General features: G+C 42.9%; 1 protein-coding gene across 1 annotated transcript in view; it reads left to right on the top strand.

Moving 5' to 3' along the window:
• tmem232 (transmembrane protein 232) overlaps positions 1 to 19,885 on the top strand; it is a 132,857-nt gene that overhangs the window by 75,237 nt on the left and 37,735 nt on the right. Inside the window, exons 10-11 of the mRNA XM_072583646.1 lie at positions 720 to 846; positions 10,661 to 10,835. Of these exons, the coding sequence (XP_072439747.1) occupies positions 720 to 846; positions 10,661 to 10,835 (302 nt within the window). The remainder of the gene's footprint in view (positions 1 to 719; positions 847 to 10,660; positions 10,836 to 19,885) is intronic.

The raw sequence follows: 19,885 nt of genomic DNA, 5'->3' as shown, positions 1-19,885 counted from the left end.
ATTCACTTGTTCAAATGGGTATCAACAAAATAGGAGTACGGAAGAGGTTCTGCTTAGATAAACATGAGGGAAGAATTTAAAAACAATTACCATCTAACAAATTCCAGGACCAAGTGACTTGAATCATAGTAACTTGTACTGTGAACAGTTCTGTGAACAGCTCTTGTATCACATGTTGGTTCTAATTACAGTTCTAGTCATCCTGCTATGGGAAGGACAATATTAAATTGGAGAGGGTTCAGAACATATTTACCAGATTATTGCTGGGACTGGAGGGTTTGAGCTATAAGGAGAGGCTGGATAGTCTGGGACTTTTTCCACTGGAGCATAGGAGATTGAGGGGTGACCTTATAGAAGTTTATATCATGAGGGGCATAGGTAAGGTGAATAGTAAAAGTCTTTTCCCTATGGTAGGGGAGTTCAATGCTAGAATGCATATTTTTAAGGTAAGAGGAGAAAGATTTAAAAGAGACCTGAGGGCAATGTTTTCAAACAGAGGGTGGTTCGTGTGTGGAATGTACTGCCAAAGGAAGTCATAGGTGCAGATACAGTTACAACATTTAAAAGACATTGGATAGGTACGTGAATAGGAAAATTTAGGGGGATATGGGCCAATGCAGGCAAGTGAGACTTGTTTAATTTGGGAAACTTGGTTGGCATGGACTAGTTGGACTGATAAGGCTGTTTCCATTATGTATGACTATTTTTTTAATCTTCAGGATTGATTCTGCACTTGGTTTGTTGCTCTTGGGTGAAGCTGCCAAAATGAACATGGCTTGTTTGAAGGTCTTGACAGAGCTGGGCACAACTCTTGTATCACGTGTTGGTTCTAATAACATAAAACAGGTAAAGATAAAGCTATATGGTGTTCAATGCAAAATATTATGGATTATCTTTCTCAGAATTAATTTGCTTTTGATTTAATGTGTGAACAGTTATTTTAACTAACCTTTCTTCTGTGTAAGTTACAATTAAAATCTTTCGGAGTACAACAGGTTTTCAATGTAATTACAGGCAGAAGAAGGCAGAAGAGTGAGTGGAAATAAACAAATGAAAATCTTTCTGGATAGATTTATGGGGGATGATGGAGATTCCACATCTCCCTTTGAAAGCCATTTCTATGAGGAGTGTCCTTATATTGGCAATTCTCATAACCTGGACATTGGAAGTGATCTGATATGTAGATTTGATTGGCTGAACTAATTAGCTCACAAAGTGATCCAGCTGGAACAGGGTCATACACTCTCAAAGTAGACAGACATTTTAAAGAAGTAAGTTCAGTTTTGATAAAGGTAGATAACAGTGACAATTGAAACTGCCAAAGCAAACTCAAGGTGGTGGTGTGAGAGCGTAAGGGGAATTGCACTAGTCCACACAATAAGTGAGAAATCAGCTTATGCCATTTTAACAAAGGATAGAGGATATTAACTCTGGTATAGCCCTCATTTCCAATCCATTACATCAAATGAACTTAGATTTCATCACTCTTAGGGGGAATTGGTTTTGAAAGTAATTACAAAAGCTGGCTGGATTACAAAATGTATTATTGAGCCCCTTGTCCTCAGGTAATCATCTTTAATCATCAAAGATCATTCAAAAATAAATTCCAATTTGTCTTAAATGTATTGTAGAATCATAGACTGATAGAGCACAAAATCAAACTATTTAGCCAATCTGCCCATGACAGCTCTTTGGCACAGCAGTCAAAATTTACCCGCTCTCTTTTCCTAACACTCTAACTTGATTTCCCTTCAAATATTTATTCAATTGACTTTTGAATGTTGGTATTCATTTTGTTTCAACCAGATAATTAACAATTCATTCCATAGAAAAATGTTTCGGACATTGCTTTTTTGGTTCTTTGTGAATTACATTAAATCTGTGTCCTCTGGTTAATGACTGTTAGAGTCATAGAGATGTACAGCACAGAAACAGACCTTTCGTTTCAACTCATCCCAGTGACCATAGAGTCGAGTCCCATTTGCCAGCACTTGGCCCCTATCCCTCTAAACTCTTCCTGTTCATATACTCATCCAGATGCCTTTTAAATGCTGCAATTGTACCAGCTTCCACCACCTCCTCTGGCAGCTTGTTCCATACACGCACAACCCTGTGCGTGAAAAAGTTACCCATTAGGTCCCTTTTATACCAAAAAAGAGACAATGCTGGAAAATCTCAGCACGTCTGGCAGCATTTGTAAGGAGAGAAAAGAGCTGACATTTCGAGTCTAACTGACCTTTTGTCAAAGCTAAAATAAAAGGAGAAATAGGGAGATATTTATACTCGGCTGAGAGAAGGCGAGTCATGGCTCCAGAAGCAAAGGTAGCAATGAAGAGGTGATAATGACAGTGCATAGAGAGATTATAGGGAGATTAGGAGCTGTGAATGACCAAGGCAGAAGTCAGTGCTATGTGACAAAATATGTGGGGGATCAGTGAAGCAGAGGCAAAATGGAAAACAGGGAGAAGGGTAGCAAAGAGGGAGAGGAAAAAGGTGATGAGAGAGTGGGGAGCAAGAGAAAGAGAGACAATCAAGAAATAAGAGGTACAGAACAGTGAAAGAAATATATATTAAAAAAATAAAATTACGGAGCAGAATGAAAACAGAGGGCTCGAGATGGGATAATCATCTGAAGTTGTTGAGTTCACTGTTGAGACTGGCAGGCTGTAATGTACCTAGTTGGAAGATGAGATGCTGTTCCTCCAGTTTGCGTTGAGCTTCACTGGAACATTGCAGCAGGCCAAGGATAGACATGTGGGCATGGGAGCAGGATTGTGTTGAAGTGGCAAGCTACGGGAAGGTCCGGGACCTGATTGCGTACAGATCAAAGGTGCTCACCAAAGCGATCACCCAGTCAGCGTTTTGTCTCTCCAATATAGAGGAGACCACATTGAGAGCAATGAATGCATTAGACCAAATTGAAAGAGGTACAAGTGAAATGGTGTTTAATCTGAAATGAGTGTTTGGGGCCTTGGATGGTGAGCGTTGAAGAGGTAAAGGGGCAGGTGTTGCACCTTCTGCGATTGCATGGGAAGGTGCCATGTGTGATGGGAGAGGTGTTAGGGGTGATGGAGGAGTGGACTAGGTTGTCCCGGAGGGAACGATCTCTGCGGAATTCAGACAGGGGGAGGGAAGGGAAGGTGTGTTTAGTAATGGCATTGTGTTGGAGTTGGCAAAAATGGCGGAGGATTATTCTTTGCATGTGAAGGCTGGTGAGATGAAAGGTGAGAACAAGAGGGACCCTATCCTTGTTCTGGGAAGGGAGGGAAGGGGTGAGGGTTGTGGCGCGGGAGATGGACCGTACGCTGTCGAGAGCCCTGTCAACAACTGTAGGTGGGAAGCCACAGTTGGAGAAGAAGCAGCACATATTAAGAGCACCACTTTGGAAAGTGGCCTCATTGGAACAAATGCAGTGGAGGCGGAGGAGCTGAGAGAAAGGGATAGAGTCCTTACAGGACATAGGGTGAGAAGATCTGTAGTCCAGATAGCTGTGGGAGTCAGTGGACTTGTAATGGATATTAGTGGATAGATTATTGCCAGAAATGGAGACAAATAGGTCAAGGAAAGGAAGGCAAGTGTCGGAGACGGACCAGGTGAAGGAGATGGAGGGATGGAAACTAGAAGCAACAGGGAACTAGGGCTCGACATGATGCTGAGCTCTTCTTCCATCGCCTTCATGCTCACTTCTTTGGGCAAGAGTCCTCCCCCCGCTCCACAGATCCTTTTGCATCCCTCCAACATTCCACCTCTAATTGGACACCCCTGCCAGGACAATTTCCTGCCCTCGACTTTTCATTGACAGTTGTCGATGGGACATTGGCTGCCTTAATTTCTCTGCCCCTCTTACCCATTCCAACCTCTCTCCATCCGAACTTTCTGCCCTTTGCTCCCTTAGGTCCAACCCCAACCTTGTCATCAAGCCTGCAGACAAAAGGGGTGTTGTTGTCGTCTGGTGTACTGACCTCTACCTCGCAGAGGCTGAGCGCTAACTTCCAGATTGCTCCTCCTACCTCCCCTGGAGCATGACCACACCACCGAGCATCAAGCCATTGTCTCCAACACCGTGACTGACCTCATTTCCTCCAGATGCCTCTCCCCACACCCCCTCCCACCTGCACCCCCCCCCCACAGCTTCCAACCTCATAGCCTCACAACCCTGCACAGCCCGTTTCTATCAACTCCCCAAAATCCACAAGAAGGACTGTCCCAGGACACCCATTGTGGCAGCATGCTCCTGCCCCACTGAACTTATTTCCTCCTACCTTGACTCCATCCTTACTCCTCTGGTTCACTCCCTCCCCACCTACGTCCGGGATTCCTCTGATGCCCTGTACGCAATCAGGTCCTGGACCTTCCCATAGCTTGCCACTTCAACACAATCCTGCTCCCATGCCCATGTGTCTGTCCTTGGCCTGCTGCAATGTTCCAGTGAAGCTCAACTCAAGCTGGAGGTACAGCATCTCATCTTCCAACTAGGCGCGTTACAGCCTGCCGGTCTCAATATTGAATTCAGCAACTTCAGATGATTATCCCTTCTCGAGCCCTCTGTTTTCATTCTGCTCTGTAATTGTATTTTTTTTAATATATATTTCTTTCACTGTTCTGTACCTCTTATTTCTTGATTGTCTCTCTTTCTCTCGCTCCCCACTCTCTCATCACCTTTATCCTCTCCCTCTTTGCTACCCTTCTCCTTGTTTTCCATTTTGCCTCTGCTTCACTGATCCCCCACATATTTTGTCCCATAGCACTGGCTTCTGCTTTGGTCATTCACAGCTCCTAATCTCCCTATAATCTCTCTATGCACTGTCATTATCACCTCTTTATTGCTACCTTTGCTTCTGGAGCCATGACTCACCTTCTCTCAGCCAAGTATAAATGCCTCTCTATTTCTCCTTTTTTTAAAAAGCTTTGACAAAAGGTCAGTTAGACTCGAAACGTCAACTCTTTTTCTCTCCTTACAGATGCTGCCAGACTTGCTGAGATTTTCCAGCATTTTCTCTTTTTTGGTTTAAGATTCCAGCATCCGCAGAAATTTGCTTTTATTTAGGTCCCTTTTATATTTTTCCCCTCTCACCCTATTCCCTCTAGTTCTGGACTCCCCATCCCATGGAAAAGACTTTATTTATCCTACCCATGCCTCTCATGATTTTATAAACTTCTATAAGGTCACCTCTCAGCCTCCAACGCTCCAGGCAAAACAGCCCCAGCCTATTCAGCCTCTCCCTATAGCTCAAATCCTCCAACCCTGGCAACATCCTTGTAAATCTTTTCTGAGCCTTTTCAAGTTTCACAACAGCCTTCCAATAGGAAGGAGACCAGAATTGCACTCAATATTCCAAAAGTGGCCTAACCAATGTCCTAAATAGCTGCAACATGATCTCCCAACTCCTGTACTCAATAGTCTGACCAGTGAAGGAAAGCATACCAAACATCATCTTCACTATCCTATCTACCTGTGGCTCTACTTTCAAGGAACTATAAAGTCCAAGGTCTCTTTGCTCAGCAATACTCCCTAGGACCTTACTATTAAGTATATAAATCCTGCTAAGATTTGCTTTCCTAAAGTGCGGCGCCTCACATTTATCTAAATTAAACTCCATCTGCCACTCCTTGTCCATTGGCCCATTTGATCAAGATCCTGTTGTACTCCAAGGTAACCTTCTTTGCTCTCCACTACACTTTCAATTTTGGCGTCATCTGCAACTTACTAACTATACCTCCTATGTTCACATGCAAATCATTTATGTAAATGACGAAAGCCAAGGACCCAGCACCGATCCTTGTAAGCACTCTGTATGGTCACAGGCCTCCTCTGTCACCGAAACCAGTTTCTCTTCATTTCCTCTGTCAAAAAACTTTATGATTTTGAACAGTATTATTAAATCTCCTTTAAATTTTCTCTGCCTTCTCAATCTGTCTGCATAATTTAAATTGTTCTTACATGAAACCATACTAATAAATCTCTTTTAACCCCCACAAAAGCCTTGATATACTTTTAAATTGTGGTGCCCAGAATGCAAATTTCTAGCTGAGCCCTAATGATTGTTGAATAAAAGTTAACACTCTTCAACAACTTCTTAGCAAATCTACTAAATTCATTGATTAATAAAACCAAAGATTGTTCTTGCTTTATTTACAACTTTCTCAACTTGTCCTGCCTCTACATTTGTATACATCCTCAGATCCCCCCAGACCCTTCAGTTCAACCAGTCCATGCCGACCATGCTCCAAAATTAAACTACTCCCACCTGTCTGCGCTTGGCCCATATCACTCCAAACCTTTCCTATTTATGAATTTATCAAAATGTCTTTTAAATCTTGTAATTGTACCTGCATCCACTACTTCCTCTGGCATTTCATAACCACTCTGTGTAAAAAAGATTCCCCCATGTCCTTTTTAAATCTTTCTTCTCTCACCTTAAAAATACCCCCTAGTTTTGAACTATCCCACCTTAGGGAAAGGACTTTTGCTATTCGCATTATCTATACCCCTCATGATTTGATAAACTTCAAAAGGTCACCCCTTAACCTCCTGAACAAAGTTCCAACGTATCCAGCTTATTTTTGTAACTCAAATCCTCCATTCCTGGCAACATCCTGGTAAATCTTTCCTGAACCTTCTTACCCTGAATCCCATATGTAGAATGAGCCGAATGCCATTGCTGTATTAATGGCTGATGTTTTTGTGCATTATACATTTACAACAAAAATGTTGGGAATTCTCATTAGGTTAGGCAGCATCTGTGAAGAGAAACAAGAATTAATATTTCAGATCAATGACCCATTCACATTTCAAAAATTGTCAAAGCAATTGTCCTAATATCAATCTACTGAATTCTTCTCTCCAGTCAGAAAAACATCCTTTAACTGCCAGTTACTATTTCCAGTCCTTTAGCCAAGACCATTGTCCTCTAATTCCATGGGTTCTTAATTTGTTGACATGCGTTTCATGCAGTAATTTGTGAAAATTCATTTAAAAGAACATATCGACAACGTTAAGTGGATTACCCTCATTAATACTCTCCATTACTTCACCAAAGGACTTCAAGTTAGTTGATGACAATCTTCGTTTAACAGAAGTGTAAACTTTCTTTTATTAACCCATGCCTTTCCAAATGCCAATAAATGTCATTTCAAAAGCCTTTCTTACTCATCCTCGTTCTTCTTTTCCTTTAAGAGCAAGACTGCCTGTTCAGCTGCTTCTGTAGCTCTGCTCTTCTCTAGTCCATCAGCATAAACTGTCCCTAAGCTTTCCTTTCCCTGTCCCAAAACTCCCATTTTTCTCTCGATTCACTTCTAGATCCAATTATGCCTTTTTAGAGCTCATCTTTTCCATGATATCCACCTCTTGGTCCTTCAACCTGGGTTCCTAGAAACTTGCTGGCCACTACTTTCTCTTCCTGGCTTCACATTAGTTGATATCGCTAATGGGGCCAGAGTCAAGAGGCAGTGTGAGTGTAATGGTCATCACTAAGGAGAAGGTGCTGAGGAAGCCAAAAGATCTGAAAGTGAATAAATCACCTGGACCAGATGGATTACATCCCAGGGTTCTGAAGGAGATAGCTGAGGAGATTGTGGAGGCATTAGTGGTGACTTTTCAGGAATCATTGGAGTCAGGGAGGGTCCTGGAGGATTGGAAAATGGCTAATGTAACACCCCTGTTTAAACAAAGGGAGTGGGGTAGAAGACAGGAAACTGTAGGCCGGTTAGCCTGACCTCGGTCATTTGTAAAATTTTAGAGTCCATAATTAAGCATGAAATTGCGGAGTACTTGGAAGTGCATGTTAAAATAGTCAGCACGACTTCATCAAAGGGATGTCTTCGATTACAATTCTGCTAGATTTCTTTGATAAGGTAATAGGTATATTAGACAAAGGAGAACCAGTGAATGTGATCTATTTCAATTTCTAGAAGGCCTTTGACAAGGTGCCGCATAGGTGGCTGCTAATTAAGATAAGAGATCATGGTGTTAGGAGCAAGGTACTGGCATGGATAGAGGATTGGCTGACTCACAAAAGCTAGGGATTATGGATAAAAGGGTCTTGTTTCAGGAAGATAGCCGGTGGAGTTCCACAGAGATCAGTTTTGGGATAAGAACTATTAATCTTATTCATTAACGATCTGGACAAAGGAACTGAGGACAATGTTGCTAAGTTGGAGATCACATAAAGATAAGTGGATAGACAGGTAGTGTTGAAGTGTTGGGAAGGCTGCAGAAAGACCTGGAAAGGCCAGGAGACTGGGCAATGAACAAATGGTTGGAATGCAATGTGGAAAAGTGTAAGATTATGCACTTTGGGAGGAAGAATAGAGATGTAGATTTAGATTTTTCTAAATAATGAAAGTCTTTGGAAATGTGAAGCACAAAGGGATTTGGGAGTCTCACTTCAGGATTTGTTAAGGTTAACATGCAGGCTCAACTGGAGTTAGGAAGGCGAATACAATGTTAGAATGCTTTTTGAGAGGCCTAGAATATAAGAGCAGGGATGTACTGCTGAGGCTGTATAATGCTGTGGTCAGACTGTGTTTGGAATATTGTGAGCAGTTTTGGGCCCTATATCTATGAAAGGATGTGTTGGTATTGAAGTGTTCCAAAGGAGGTTTACAAATGATCCTGCACTTGAAAGGCTTGTCATATCTGAAGCAGTTGTGGTTTCTGGGTCTGTATTAGATGGAGTTAGAAGGATGAGGAGGGAATCTGATTGAAATTAACAGAATTCTGAGAGACCTGGTTATAGTGGATGTGGAGAACATGTTTCCACTAGTAGGAGAGACTAAGATCAGAGGGCACAGCCTCAGAGAGGCTGTGGAGGCTAAGTCATTGAGTATTTAAGACAGACAGATTATTGATTGATAAGGGGAACCAAGGTTGCAGGGAGAAGGCAGGAGAATGGTGCCAAGAAACATACCGGGCATGATTGACTCAATGGGCTGTCTGATCTAATTCTTGTCCTATATGTTATGGTTCGCTGTACTTGGATGCAGACCCTACTACTTTTGAAACCTCCTGGCATCACTCACTTTTCAAAAAAATCCATAATTCTTCTTCCTTGCCATTAATCAATCCATTTCTAACCTCCCTTTGCCCTCCAAAGTCCTTGAATGAGTATTCGCCTTTCAAATTTGTGCGCATTTTTCATGTAGCTCCATGTTTGAAAGCATCCAATTCACCTTTTGCCAAAGTACTGAAATAGCGTTTATCAGAGTCACAGATGACATCCTATGTAGCTGTGGTTGTGGTAAGCTGTCCCTCTTAATTCTTCTTGACTTGTCTGCAACCTTTAAAATAGTTAACCACACATACTCCTCCAGCGCTTGTCTTCTGCTGGGTGGTCCTGCACTCACTCTATCTTATTTTTACCTAGCTAGTTATGACTAGAAAATCACCTAAAATGGCTTCTCTTCCAGCCCCTGTATTATTATCATTAAGTATTTTTGAAGATCTTGGCCCTACCTATGTCTCATATGCATGTTGTCCACTTTAGCAACATCATACAAAAACGTAATACCACATTCCACATGTGAACTGATGACATGCCGTTCTATCTCACCATGATCCCTTTAACACCTCTAATGTCTCTACTTTGTTACACTGCTTCTGTGACATCATGTGCGAATTGCCTTCAATTCAATATTGGGAAGTTTAATACCATTGTCTTCAGTCACCACCTCAAATCTCGTTCACTAGCATCAACTTCATTCCTCTTCCTGTCTAAAACTTAACCACATTGTTTAGTCTTAGTGTTGAATTTGACTTTGTGATAAGGCTCCAATCATATATCACTACATGACCAAGACTGCCCAGTTCAATCTATATACCATTGCTTTATGCCATCCCTGCCGCAGTGTATCTGTTCCTAAAGCTCTCATCATTGACTTTGTATTGTCTTCATTGCAAATAGAGTTGACCATTCACCAGTTATCCCTGCTGGTTTGCCATCAAAATTACATGTTCATTAAAATTTTGTTCCCCATCCTAAATCACAAACTCCTGTTTCTGCATCACCTCGATATTTGCTGATCTAAATTATATCATGGTTGAACCCAGGCAATTTTAAAATTTAAATCCTCCATAATCTTGGCTGTACATATGGTACTAACTTCCTCCTGCCATACAAATCTGTGTGAATTTTGCATATTGCTGTAATGTCTTGCACATCACGGATTTTAATCAGCCATCCTAATATTTCTTTATGTTGTGTTATGTCAAATTTTGTTTGAGAACTACTCCTGTGAAGGACTTTGTAATGTTTTACAACGTCAAAGGCAATGTATATGTTGTTGTTGTATAATAGCTTTTCTCTAAAAACTGCTTTCTTGGAGTAACTTATTTTAAATTGTTGAGGGCCTCTGTGAGGCAGAGAGTTTTGCAGAATGGAATGCATTACTTCCGGCTGAAGCATGTATTTTAGAACAAATAGGTTCTAACGCACTATTGGTTCTCTGCACCCAGTGTCTTTTCTATATAGCTTTGGATGATGTAATGTGTAAGGAAGAGGTGGTATTCTTTGGCAGCATTGTGTTATTGTTAAAGCAATAGAATTGCAAACATCCATGCTGTTACCATTGTAAACTTAAAAATATGAAACCAATGTGTAACCAGTCAATTTAATTCTCAGAAAATGTGAGCACAGAAGATTGTGATGATTATTCTTTGCAGCTAATTCATCTCTATTGCTGTATACTTGGAGACATTTGTCTGTATGGAAGCACCTCAGAAATTCAAAAGGCTGCTCTAAACGGATATGGAAATTCATCAAAGTCACCCAATGGGACGAATGCACCCGGATTGCTCCAACTTCTTCAGGTCCAGCCAGCAACAGCACCAGGAGATGGTGAGTGCCAGGATAAAATGCTAATTACATTATAAAGATACAGATTTGATAATAAAGCACCAGACTAATTAACAATAGTGTTACAACTAGTGATTATATTACATTACTATACCTACCTACTGATTAAAAACTTTACCTCTGTATTCAGTTTCTATATGTATGATATAGCTTACTGTTGTCATGTTTTCTTGCTTTTTGATAGAATTTTATTATAGAATCAAATTTAATGTGCAAGCTTAAACTATGTAAATTTTGTGGTCAGTTGTAAGTGAGTTATGCCTATAATTCATTGTGTTTACAGTTGCCCACAGATTTCTTTTAGACTTTTGAGACAGAAATTTTGTATTTTGAGTTCTGAAACTACACGGAAGTCTTTGCAAGGGATTGTGTGACAAATGTAGACAGCACAAACAACAATCATTTTTTTTTTCACTCATATGTGGAACAGAGTTGTCACTAGTTAGGTCAGCATTTATTGCCTGTCCCTAATTGCTTGCCCTTGGAAAGTTGTTGGTGAACGATTGCCTTGAACCACCATGGTCCTTTTGGTGTAGGTACACCCACAGTGCCATTAGAGATGGAGTTCCAGGATTTTAAACTTGAAGGAATATTGATACATTTCTAAGTCAGGATGGTGAATGACTTGGAAGGGAACTTGCAGAAGATGTTGCTCCCGTGTATTTCCTGGCCTTGTCCTTCGAGGTGGTAGTTGTCATGGATTTAGAAGGAGCTTTCCTGAATTTCTGCAGTACATCTTGTGGCTGGTACGCCCTGCTGGTATGGAGTATCAGTGTTGGAGAGAGTTGATGTTTGTGGATGTGGTGCAATTAATTCGGCTGTTTTATCCTCGATGATGTCAAACTTTTGAAAAAGTGCTGTTGAAGGTGTACTCATCCAGGCAGTTGGGGAGTGTTCCATCATGGTCCTGACTGCTTTGTACATGGTTAACGGACTTTGGGGAGTCAGAAAGTAAACTACTTGCTACAGTATTCCTAGTCTCTAACATGCACTTGTACCAGAGTAATTATATGCCTCATCCAGTTCAGTTTCTTTTTCATAATAATGTCCAGGATGTTGATAATGGAAGATACAACAATGGTGATGCAGTTGAATAGGAGAAAGTGAGGACTGCAGATGCTGGAGATCAGAGCTTATTGGTGCGCCAAACTACCACCGCGCCTCCCTTGTCTGCTGGTTTGATGGTGAGGTTGGGGTTGGAGCGGAGTTTGATGGTGAGGTTGGGGTTGGAGCGGAGTTTGATGGTGAGGTTGGGGTTGGAGCGGAGTTTTATGGTGAGGTTGGGGTTGGAGCAGAGTTTGATGGTGAGGTTGGGGTTGGAGCGGAGTTTGATGGTGAGGTTGGGGTTGGAGCGGAGTTTGATGGTGAGGTTGGGGTTGGAGCGGAGTTTGATGGTGAGGTTGGGGTTGGAGCAGAGTTTGATGGTGAGGTTGGGGTTGGAGCAGAGTTTGATGGTAAGGTTGGGGTTGGAGCGGAGTTTGATGGTGAGGTTGGGGTTGGAGCGGAGTTTGATGGTGAGGTTGGGGTTGGAGCGGAGTTTTATGGTGAGGTTGGGGTTGGAGCAGAGTTTGATGGTGAGGTTGGGGTTGGAGCGGTGTTTGATGGTGAGGTTGGGGTTGGAGTGGAGTTTGATGGTGAGGTTGGGGTTGGAGCGGAGTTTGATGGTGAGGTTGGGGTTGGAGCGGAGTTTGATGGTGAGGTTGGGGTTGGAGCGGAGTTTGATGGTGAGGTTGGGGTTGGAGTGGAGTTGATGGTAAGGTTGGGGTTGGAGTGGAGTTTGATGGTGAGGTTGGGGTTGGAGTGGAGTTTGATGGTGAGGTTGGGGTTGGAGCGGAGTTTGATGGTGAGGTTGGGGTTGGAGCGGAGTTTGATGGTGAGGTTGGGGTTGGAGCAGAGTTTGATGGTGAGGTTGGGGTTGGAGCAGAGTTTGATGGTGAGGTTGGGGTTGGAGCGGAGTTTGATGGTGAGGTTGGGGTTGGAGCGGAGTTTGATGGTGAGGTTGGGGTTGGAGCGGAGTTTGATGGTGAGGTTGGGGTTGGAGCAGAGTTTGATGGTGAGGTTGGGGTTGGAGCGGAGTTTGATGGTGAGGTTGGGTTTGGAGCAGAGTTTGATGGTGAGGTTGGGGTTGGAGCAGAGTTTGATGGTGAGGTTGGGGTTGGAGCGGAGTTTGATGGTGAGGTTGGGGTTGGAGCGGAGTTTGATGGTGAGGTTGGGTTTGGAGCAGTGTTGATGGTGAGGTTGGGGTTGGAGCGGAGTTTGATGGTGAGGTTGGGTTTGGAGCAGTGTTGATGGTGAGGTTGGGGTTGGAGCGGAGTTTGATGGTGAGGTTGGGTTTGGAGCGGAGTTTGATGGTGAGGTGGGGTTGGAGTGGAGTTTGATGGTGAGGTTGGGGTTGGAGCGGAGTTTGATGGTGAGGTTGGGGTTGGAGCGGAGTTTGATGGTGAGGTTGGGGTTGGAGCGGAGTTTGATGGTGAGGTTGGGGTTGGAGCGGAGTTTGATGGTGAGGTTGGGGTTGGAGCGGAGTTTGATGGTGAGGTTGGGGTTGGAGCGGAGTTTGATGGTGAGGTTGGGGTTGGAGTGGAGTTGATGGTGAGGTTGGGGTTGGAGCGGAGTTTGATGGTGAGGTTGGGGTTGGAGCGGAGTTTGATGGTGAGGTTGGGGTTGGAGCGGAGTTTGATGGTGAGGTTGGGGTTGGAGCGGAGTTTGATGGTGAGGTTGGGGTTGGAGCAGAGTTTGATGGTGAGGTTGGGATTGGAGTGGAGTTAATGACGAGGTTGGGATCTGATCTGATGCAGTTGAATGCCAAGGGGAAATGGAAATGCTCATTACTCAGTACTTGGGTGACATCAGTGGTATTTACAATTTACAAGCTTGATGTTGCCCAGGTCTTGCTGAATATGAGCATGGGCTGTCTCAATACATGAGGATTTGTGAATTGTGTTGAACATTATGTAATCATCTGCAAACATGCCCACTTCTAACATAATGATAAAGTCAAGGTCATCTACCTTTGTGCAAAATATGACTCCTTTCTCCTGATTCCCATGGACTCCATTTTTGCCAGGTCTTCTTGCTGGTACAATTAGTCAAATGTGGTCTTGATGTCAAGGACTGTGGCTCTCACCTTCCTTTTGGAGTTCAGCTGTTTTGTCTATGTTTGACCCAAGATTGTAATGGCATCAAGAGCTGAATGGCTCTGACTGAACCCAAACTGAGCATGTGTGAGCAGGTATTTGCTCATAAATGCTACTTGATAGCACTGTTATGGCATCTTCCATCATATACTGATGATCAAAAGTGGACTGATATGGTAATATTTGGCTGTTTGGATTTGGGCAATGTTCCACATTGTCAGGTAGATGCGAGTTTTGTTGCTATACTGGAACAGCTTGGCTAGAGGCAGGTCAACTAGAGCACAAGTCTTCAGTACTAGTTCCAGAATGTTGTCAGGATCCATAGCGTTTGCAGTTTCCAGTGCCTTCAAATATTTCTTGATGTAATGTGGAGTGAGTTAAATTGGCTGAAATCTGCACCTGTGATGCTGGGGACCTTTGGCATCAGATTCACAAAGCCATTCTGGGTGAATATTGTATTTTCTCAAAATGTGGATTCCGTTATCATTGAGCATGGGGATATTTGTGGAGCGTCCTCCTCTAGTGAGTTGTATAATTGTCTGCCTTCATTCATGACTGTATGTTGCAGGATTGTAGTGTTAGGTTCTTTTCCCGAGGTTTCGCACATGAGATGCAATCTGCACACACCAACTTCTGCAAACTGTTAAAGTTTATTAAAGCTTGTACAAGCTAGGTGACCCCTTTGGCCCCCCTCGCAGGCATGCAAGGTTGGGTTAAAGTGAGGCCCTGAACAAAGAAAACACATGCCCTTTATACAGATCAATTGGTCATGCTCACAGATACTCTGGCCACTCCCCCATAGTCACATGCCACTCAAGACAACTCCCAGCCTCACAGTCACATGTTACCCCAGGTACAATGGTAGGATGAGATCATCCTCAGAGATAATGCAGATGTAAATGCCCCACTCCTGGGGAATCGTTATGCAGATGATTTCCTGACTCAGTGATTCCCCAAGACAATGCAGGTACGACATACCTAGTTTCAGGGGATGGCCAGAAAGCATTACTGGATGGAAGAGATTGAATGATTGTTTAACTTGACAATAGCATGGAGAGTAATAGCAAATGACTGTCTAAATGAAGTGTGAATTACAATGGATGGTCATCCACATTCCTGCATGCTATCAGTGAGACAGAATGTCACCTCCACCCACTTTCAGAATGTTCAGTTTGCAGTCTAACTCTTTAATATTACATTAATGTCCAGAGAGATATTCCCATTTAATCTTTTAACATTACAGTTGTGTCATAGAGAGGTACAGCATGAAAATAGACCCTTCGGTCCAACTTGTCCATGCCGACCAGATATCCTAAACTGATCTAGTCCCATTTGCCAGCACCTGGCCCATATCCCTCCAAATCCTTCCTATTCATATAATCATCCAGATGCCTTTTAATGTTGTAATTCTACCAGCCTCCACCACTTCTTCTGGCAGCTCATTCCAAACACGCGCCACCCTTTGCAGTGAAAAAGTTGTCTCTTAGGGTCCCTGTTAGATCTTTCCTGTCTCACCCATACCTATGCGTCCAGTTCTGGACTCCCCCACCCCGGGGAAAAGACTTTGTCTATTTACCCTATCCATGCCCCTCATGATTTTATAAACCTCTATAAGGTCACCCCTCAGCCTCTGAGACTCCTGGGTAAACAGCCCCAGCCTATTCAGCCTCGTCCTATAACTCAAACCCTCCAACCCTAGCAACATCCTTGTAAATCTTTTCTAAATCCTTTCAAGTTTCACAACAACCTTCCGATAGGAGGAAACCAGAATTGCACACAGTATTCCAAAAGTGGGCAAAAGTGAGGACTGCTGATGCTGGAAACCAGAGTTTAGATCAGAGTGGTGCTGGAAAAGCACAGCAGGTCAGGCAGCATCCGAGGATCAGGAGAATCAATGTTTTTGGCAAAAGCCCTTCATCAGGAGAAGGACCTGACCATTCCAAAAGTCCTGTATAGTCACAACACAACCTCCCAATTCAAATTCTATGCACTGACCAATAAAGGGAAGCATACCAAATGCCTTCTTCACTATCCTATCGACCTGCGACTCAACTTACAAGGAACTATGAACCTGCACCTCAACGTCTCTTTGTTCAGCCACAGTCCAAGGTCACTTTGCTTAGCAACACTCCCTAGGACCTTACCATTCAGTGTATATGTCTGCTAAGATTTGCTTTCCCAAAATGCAGCGCCTCATGTTTATTTAAATTAAACTCTTTTTGCCACTTCTTGGCCCATTGGCCCATCTGATCAAGATCCCATTGTACTCTGAGGTAACCTTCCTGGCAGTCCACTACACCTCCAATTTTTATGTCATCTGGAAACTTACTAACTATACCTCTTACGTTCGCATCCAAATCATTTATATAAATGATGAAAAGCAGTGGACCCCGCACTGATCCTTGTAGTCATAGACCTACAGTCTGAAAGGCACCCTCCATCACCACCCTTTGTCTTCTACCTTTGAACCAGTTCTGTATCCAAATGGTTAGTTATCCCTGTATTCTATGTGATCTAACCTTGCTAACCAGTCTACCATGAGGAACCTTGTTGAACTCCTTACTGAAGTCCACATAGATCGTGTCCACCACTCTGCCTCATCAATCCTCTTCATTACTTCTTCAAAAAAACTCAATCAAGTTAGTGAGACATGATTTCCGGTACACAAAGCCATGTTGAATATCCCTAATCAGTCCATGCCTATCCAAATACATGCATATCCGGTCCCTCAGGATCTCTTCCAATGACCTGCCCACCATCAATGTCAGACTCACCAGTCCCTGGCTTTTCTTTACCACCTTTCTTAAATTGTGGCACCACGTTAGCCAACCTCCAGTCTTTCAGCACCTCACCTGTGACTATACAAGTACCTCAGCAAGGAGCCCAGCAATCACTTCCCTAGCTTTCTACAGAGTCCTACAGTACACCTGATCAGGTCCTGGGGATTTATCCATCTTATGCATTTCAAGACATCCAGCACCACCTCCTCTGTAAAATGGACATTTTTCAAGATGTCACCATCTTTTCCCCCACATTCTATATCTTCCATGCCCTTTTTCACAGTAAACACTGATACAAAATAGTATCTCCCCCATCTCCTACAATTCCACACATAGGCTGCCTTGCTGATCTTTGAGGGGCCCTATTCTCTCTTTAGTTACCCCTTTATCGTTAATATATTTCTAAAATCCCTTTTGATTCTCCTTAGCCCTATTTGCCAAAGCCATCTCATGTCCCCTTTTTGCCGTCCTGATATCCATCTTAAGTATACTCCTACTGCCTTTTTGCTCTGAGGATTTACTTGATCTCTGCTGTCTGTACTTGACATAGCTTAGATCTAAACCATTGGAGTGGACCCACTAAGCCCTGTTTCTCATGTGCTGCATATGTTGTTTGGCATACGCCAAGTCCTGTGTTGGAGCATTACCAGGTTCCCACTTTATTTTTATGTTGCTTCTGGCATGCTCTCCTGCACTCTTCATTGAACCAAGTTGATCTCCTGGGAGATGGAAGAATTTTCATTGAAATGCATAGGACTGATCCTCCTAAAATTTGGCAAAGTGTCATTTTTGTGGATTTTCCTGGAGGGTTTCTCTCCATATGCTCTAGCTGAGTTGTCTCCTGCACTTTTATGCTGTGCACCTCACTAGGTATCACATCTCCATGGCAATACTCCTGTGCTGTCTTGTACTCACCAGTGGCTGAAGAGCTCACCACTCTTGGACCTATTGAGTTTCCAGCTGCCTCTATCATTTCTAAATCCCAGCTGTGCAGCAGTTTCAATGTTACAAACCAGGAATTGGACTTCACAGTTCCAGAATGTGAAAAACTGGACCTGTGGTAGAGGCTAAAAGAAGAAATTTGGTACCCTATTTGCTGACAGGGAACTGGAGATCCTAGCGGATAGGCTGTTGAACAACAAAGCTATTCACTTTCCTCAGGGCCAGAGGAGACCACAGCACCAGACCATGGCTGCTCAGTCTGAAATTTCCACCCACTCACTGCACCTTCCGTGATCTGGAGGAACACCCAGAAATGCAGGAAGATGGTTAATTACCTTCTGCAATTTCCAAGAATATATTGTATCATATTCACTCTCTGCTACCTCTCACTCACTCTAATTCTGCCACTGCATGCCCCTGCCACCAATACACTTGGCTGGTCACTCTCCCTATTGCATGCAGCTTAACTAAGAAGCACTGAAATTTCATTTCTCATTAGGTGTGCCAGTTGTCCTTTCATTTTTAGGAGCATATAAATTATGCTAGCAAACTCAGTTTTAGAGCTGGCTAACTAATAGAAAAATGAGGATTGAGATGAAGGGGAGTGTTTTCAGAATTACATTTTATAACTGGTGGTGTGCCACAGGAACTAGTGCTTGAACCACTGTAGGTTAGTGACTTGGACAAGGAAAGTGAATATATGAAAGCCAGGTTTACAGGTGACACAAAAATCAAGAAGACAAGAGGTAAGGGTGATACACCGTGGGCGGCACGGTGGCACAGTGGTTAGCACTGCTGCCTCACAGCGCCGGAGACCCGGGTTCAATTCCCACCTCAGGCGACTGACTGTGTGGAGTTTGCACATTCTCCCTGTGTCTGCGTGGGTTTCCTCCGGGTGCTCCGGTTTCCTCCCACAGTCCAAAGATGTGCAGGTTAGGTGAATTGGCCATGCTAAATTGCCCGTAGTGTTGGGTAAAGTGTAGATGTAGAGGTATGGGTGGGTACGCTTCGGCGGGGCGGTGTGGATTTGTTGGGCCGAAGGGCCTGTTTCTACACTGTAAGTAATCTAATCTTATAGAGTACTATAGATATGTTAGACGAGTGGCAAAAACTTGGCAAATGGAATATAATGTGAGAAAATGTTATACACTTTCGCAGGCATAATAGAGGAGATGAATATTATTAAATGGAATAAATCTGCAGCACTGAGGGATTTGGGAGTCCACATCTATGCATCTCAAAAAAATAACTAGCATCTAATTTCAGCAAGTAATAAGAAAGGCAAATGGGATGCTGGTCTTGCTTTCAAAGGGAATGAAAAAACAGAGATTTCTTGCTAAAACTATATAAAGCACTAGTTAGACAACAGCTTGCATACTGTGAAGTTTTGTTTCCACTTTATCTACAGAAACGTATACTGCATTTGAAGTGGTCAAGAGAAAGTTCACAAGGTTGATCTCAGCAATAGAAGGATTTACTGATGAGGAGAGGTTCATTAGGTTGGGCCTGTACTCATTGGAGTTTAGAAGAATGAGAAGCTACCTTATTGAAGCATACAAGATTGTTACAGGACTTGACAGGGTAGCTGCTGAGAGGTGGTTTCTACTTGTGGGACGGTATAGATGGTGTTATCTCCGAGCAGGAGGTCAACCATTTAATAGAGAAATGAGAAGGAATTCCTTCTTTAAGAGGGCAGTGAATCTTTATCACAGAAGGCTGCAGTATGTTAATAGCTCAGATAGGCAGAATTTTAATCAGTACGGGAATTAAGGGGTATGGGGAGAAAGACAATAAAGTAGAGTTAAGGATTGTCAGATCAGTCGTCTCATTGAATGATGGAGCTGAGCCAATGGGCAAGTGGCCTACATTTGCTCCTTTAGTTTTATTGATTGAGTTTGCAGTTATTGGGCAAGATAACCTAATATTTTATTTGGTATAAATAACAATGGTAAGAGTTCATGGAATCCAAGGAAATTTGGCAAATTAGATCCACAATTGGCTGAGTGGCAGGAGCAGAAGGTGACGATTGAGGCATGTTTTTCCGACTGAAATCTATGTCCAGTGAAATCCCATAGGTGTCAGTGTTGGGGCTCTTCCAGTTTAAGGTTTATATAAATTATCTAGACTTGAATGTAGGAGGGTTGATCAGTAAATTCACAGATGATACAAAAATTGA

This window comes from Chiloscyllium punctatum, chromosome 2 (genome assembly GCF_047496795.1).
Source record: "Chiloscyllium punctatum isolate Juve2018m chromosome 2, sChiPun1.3, whole genome shotgun sequence".
In the NCBI taxonomy this organism is placed as follows: domain Eukaryota; kingdom Metazoa; phylum Chordata; class Chondrichthyes; order Orectolobiformes; family Hemiscylliidae; genus Chiloscyllium; species Chiloscyllium punctatum.
Note: the sequence above shows the minus strand (reverse complement) of the source record. Positions and strands in the feature narration are given on the sequence as shown.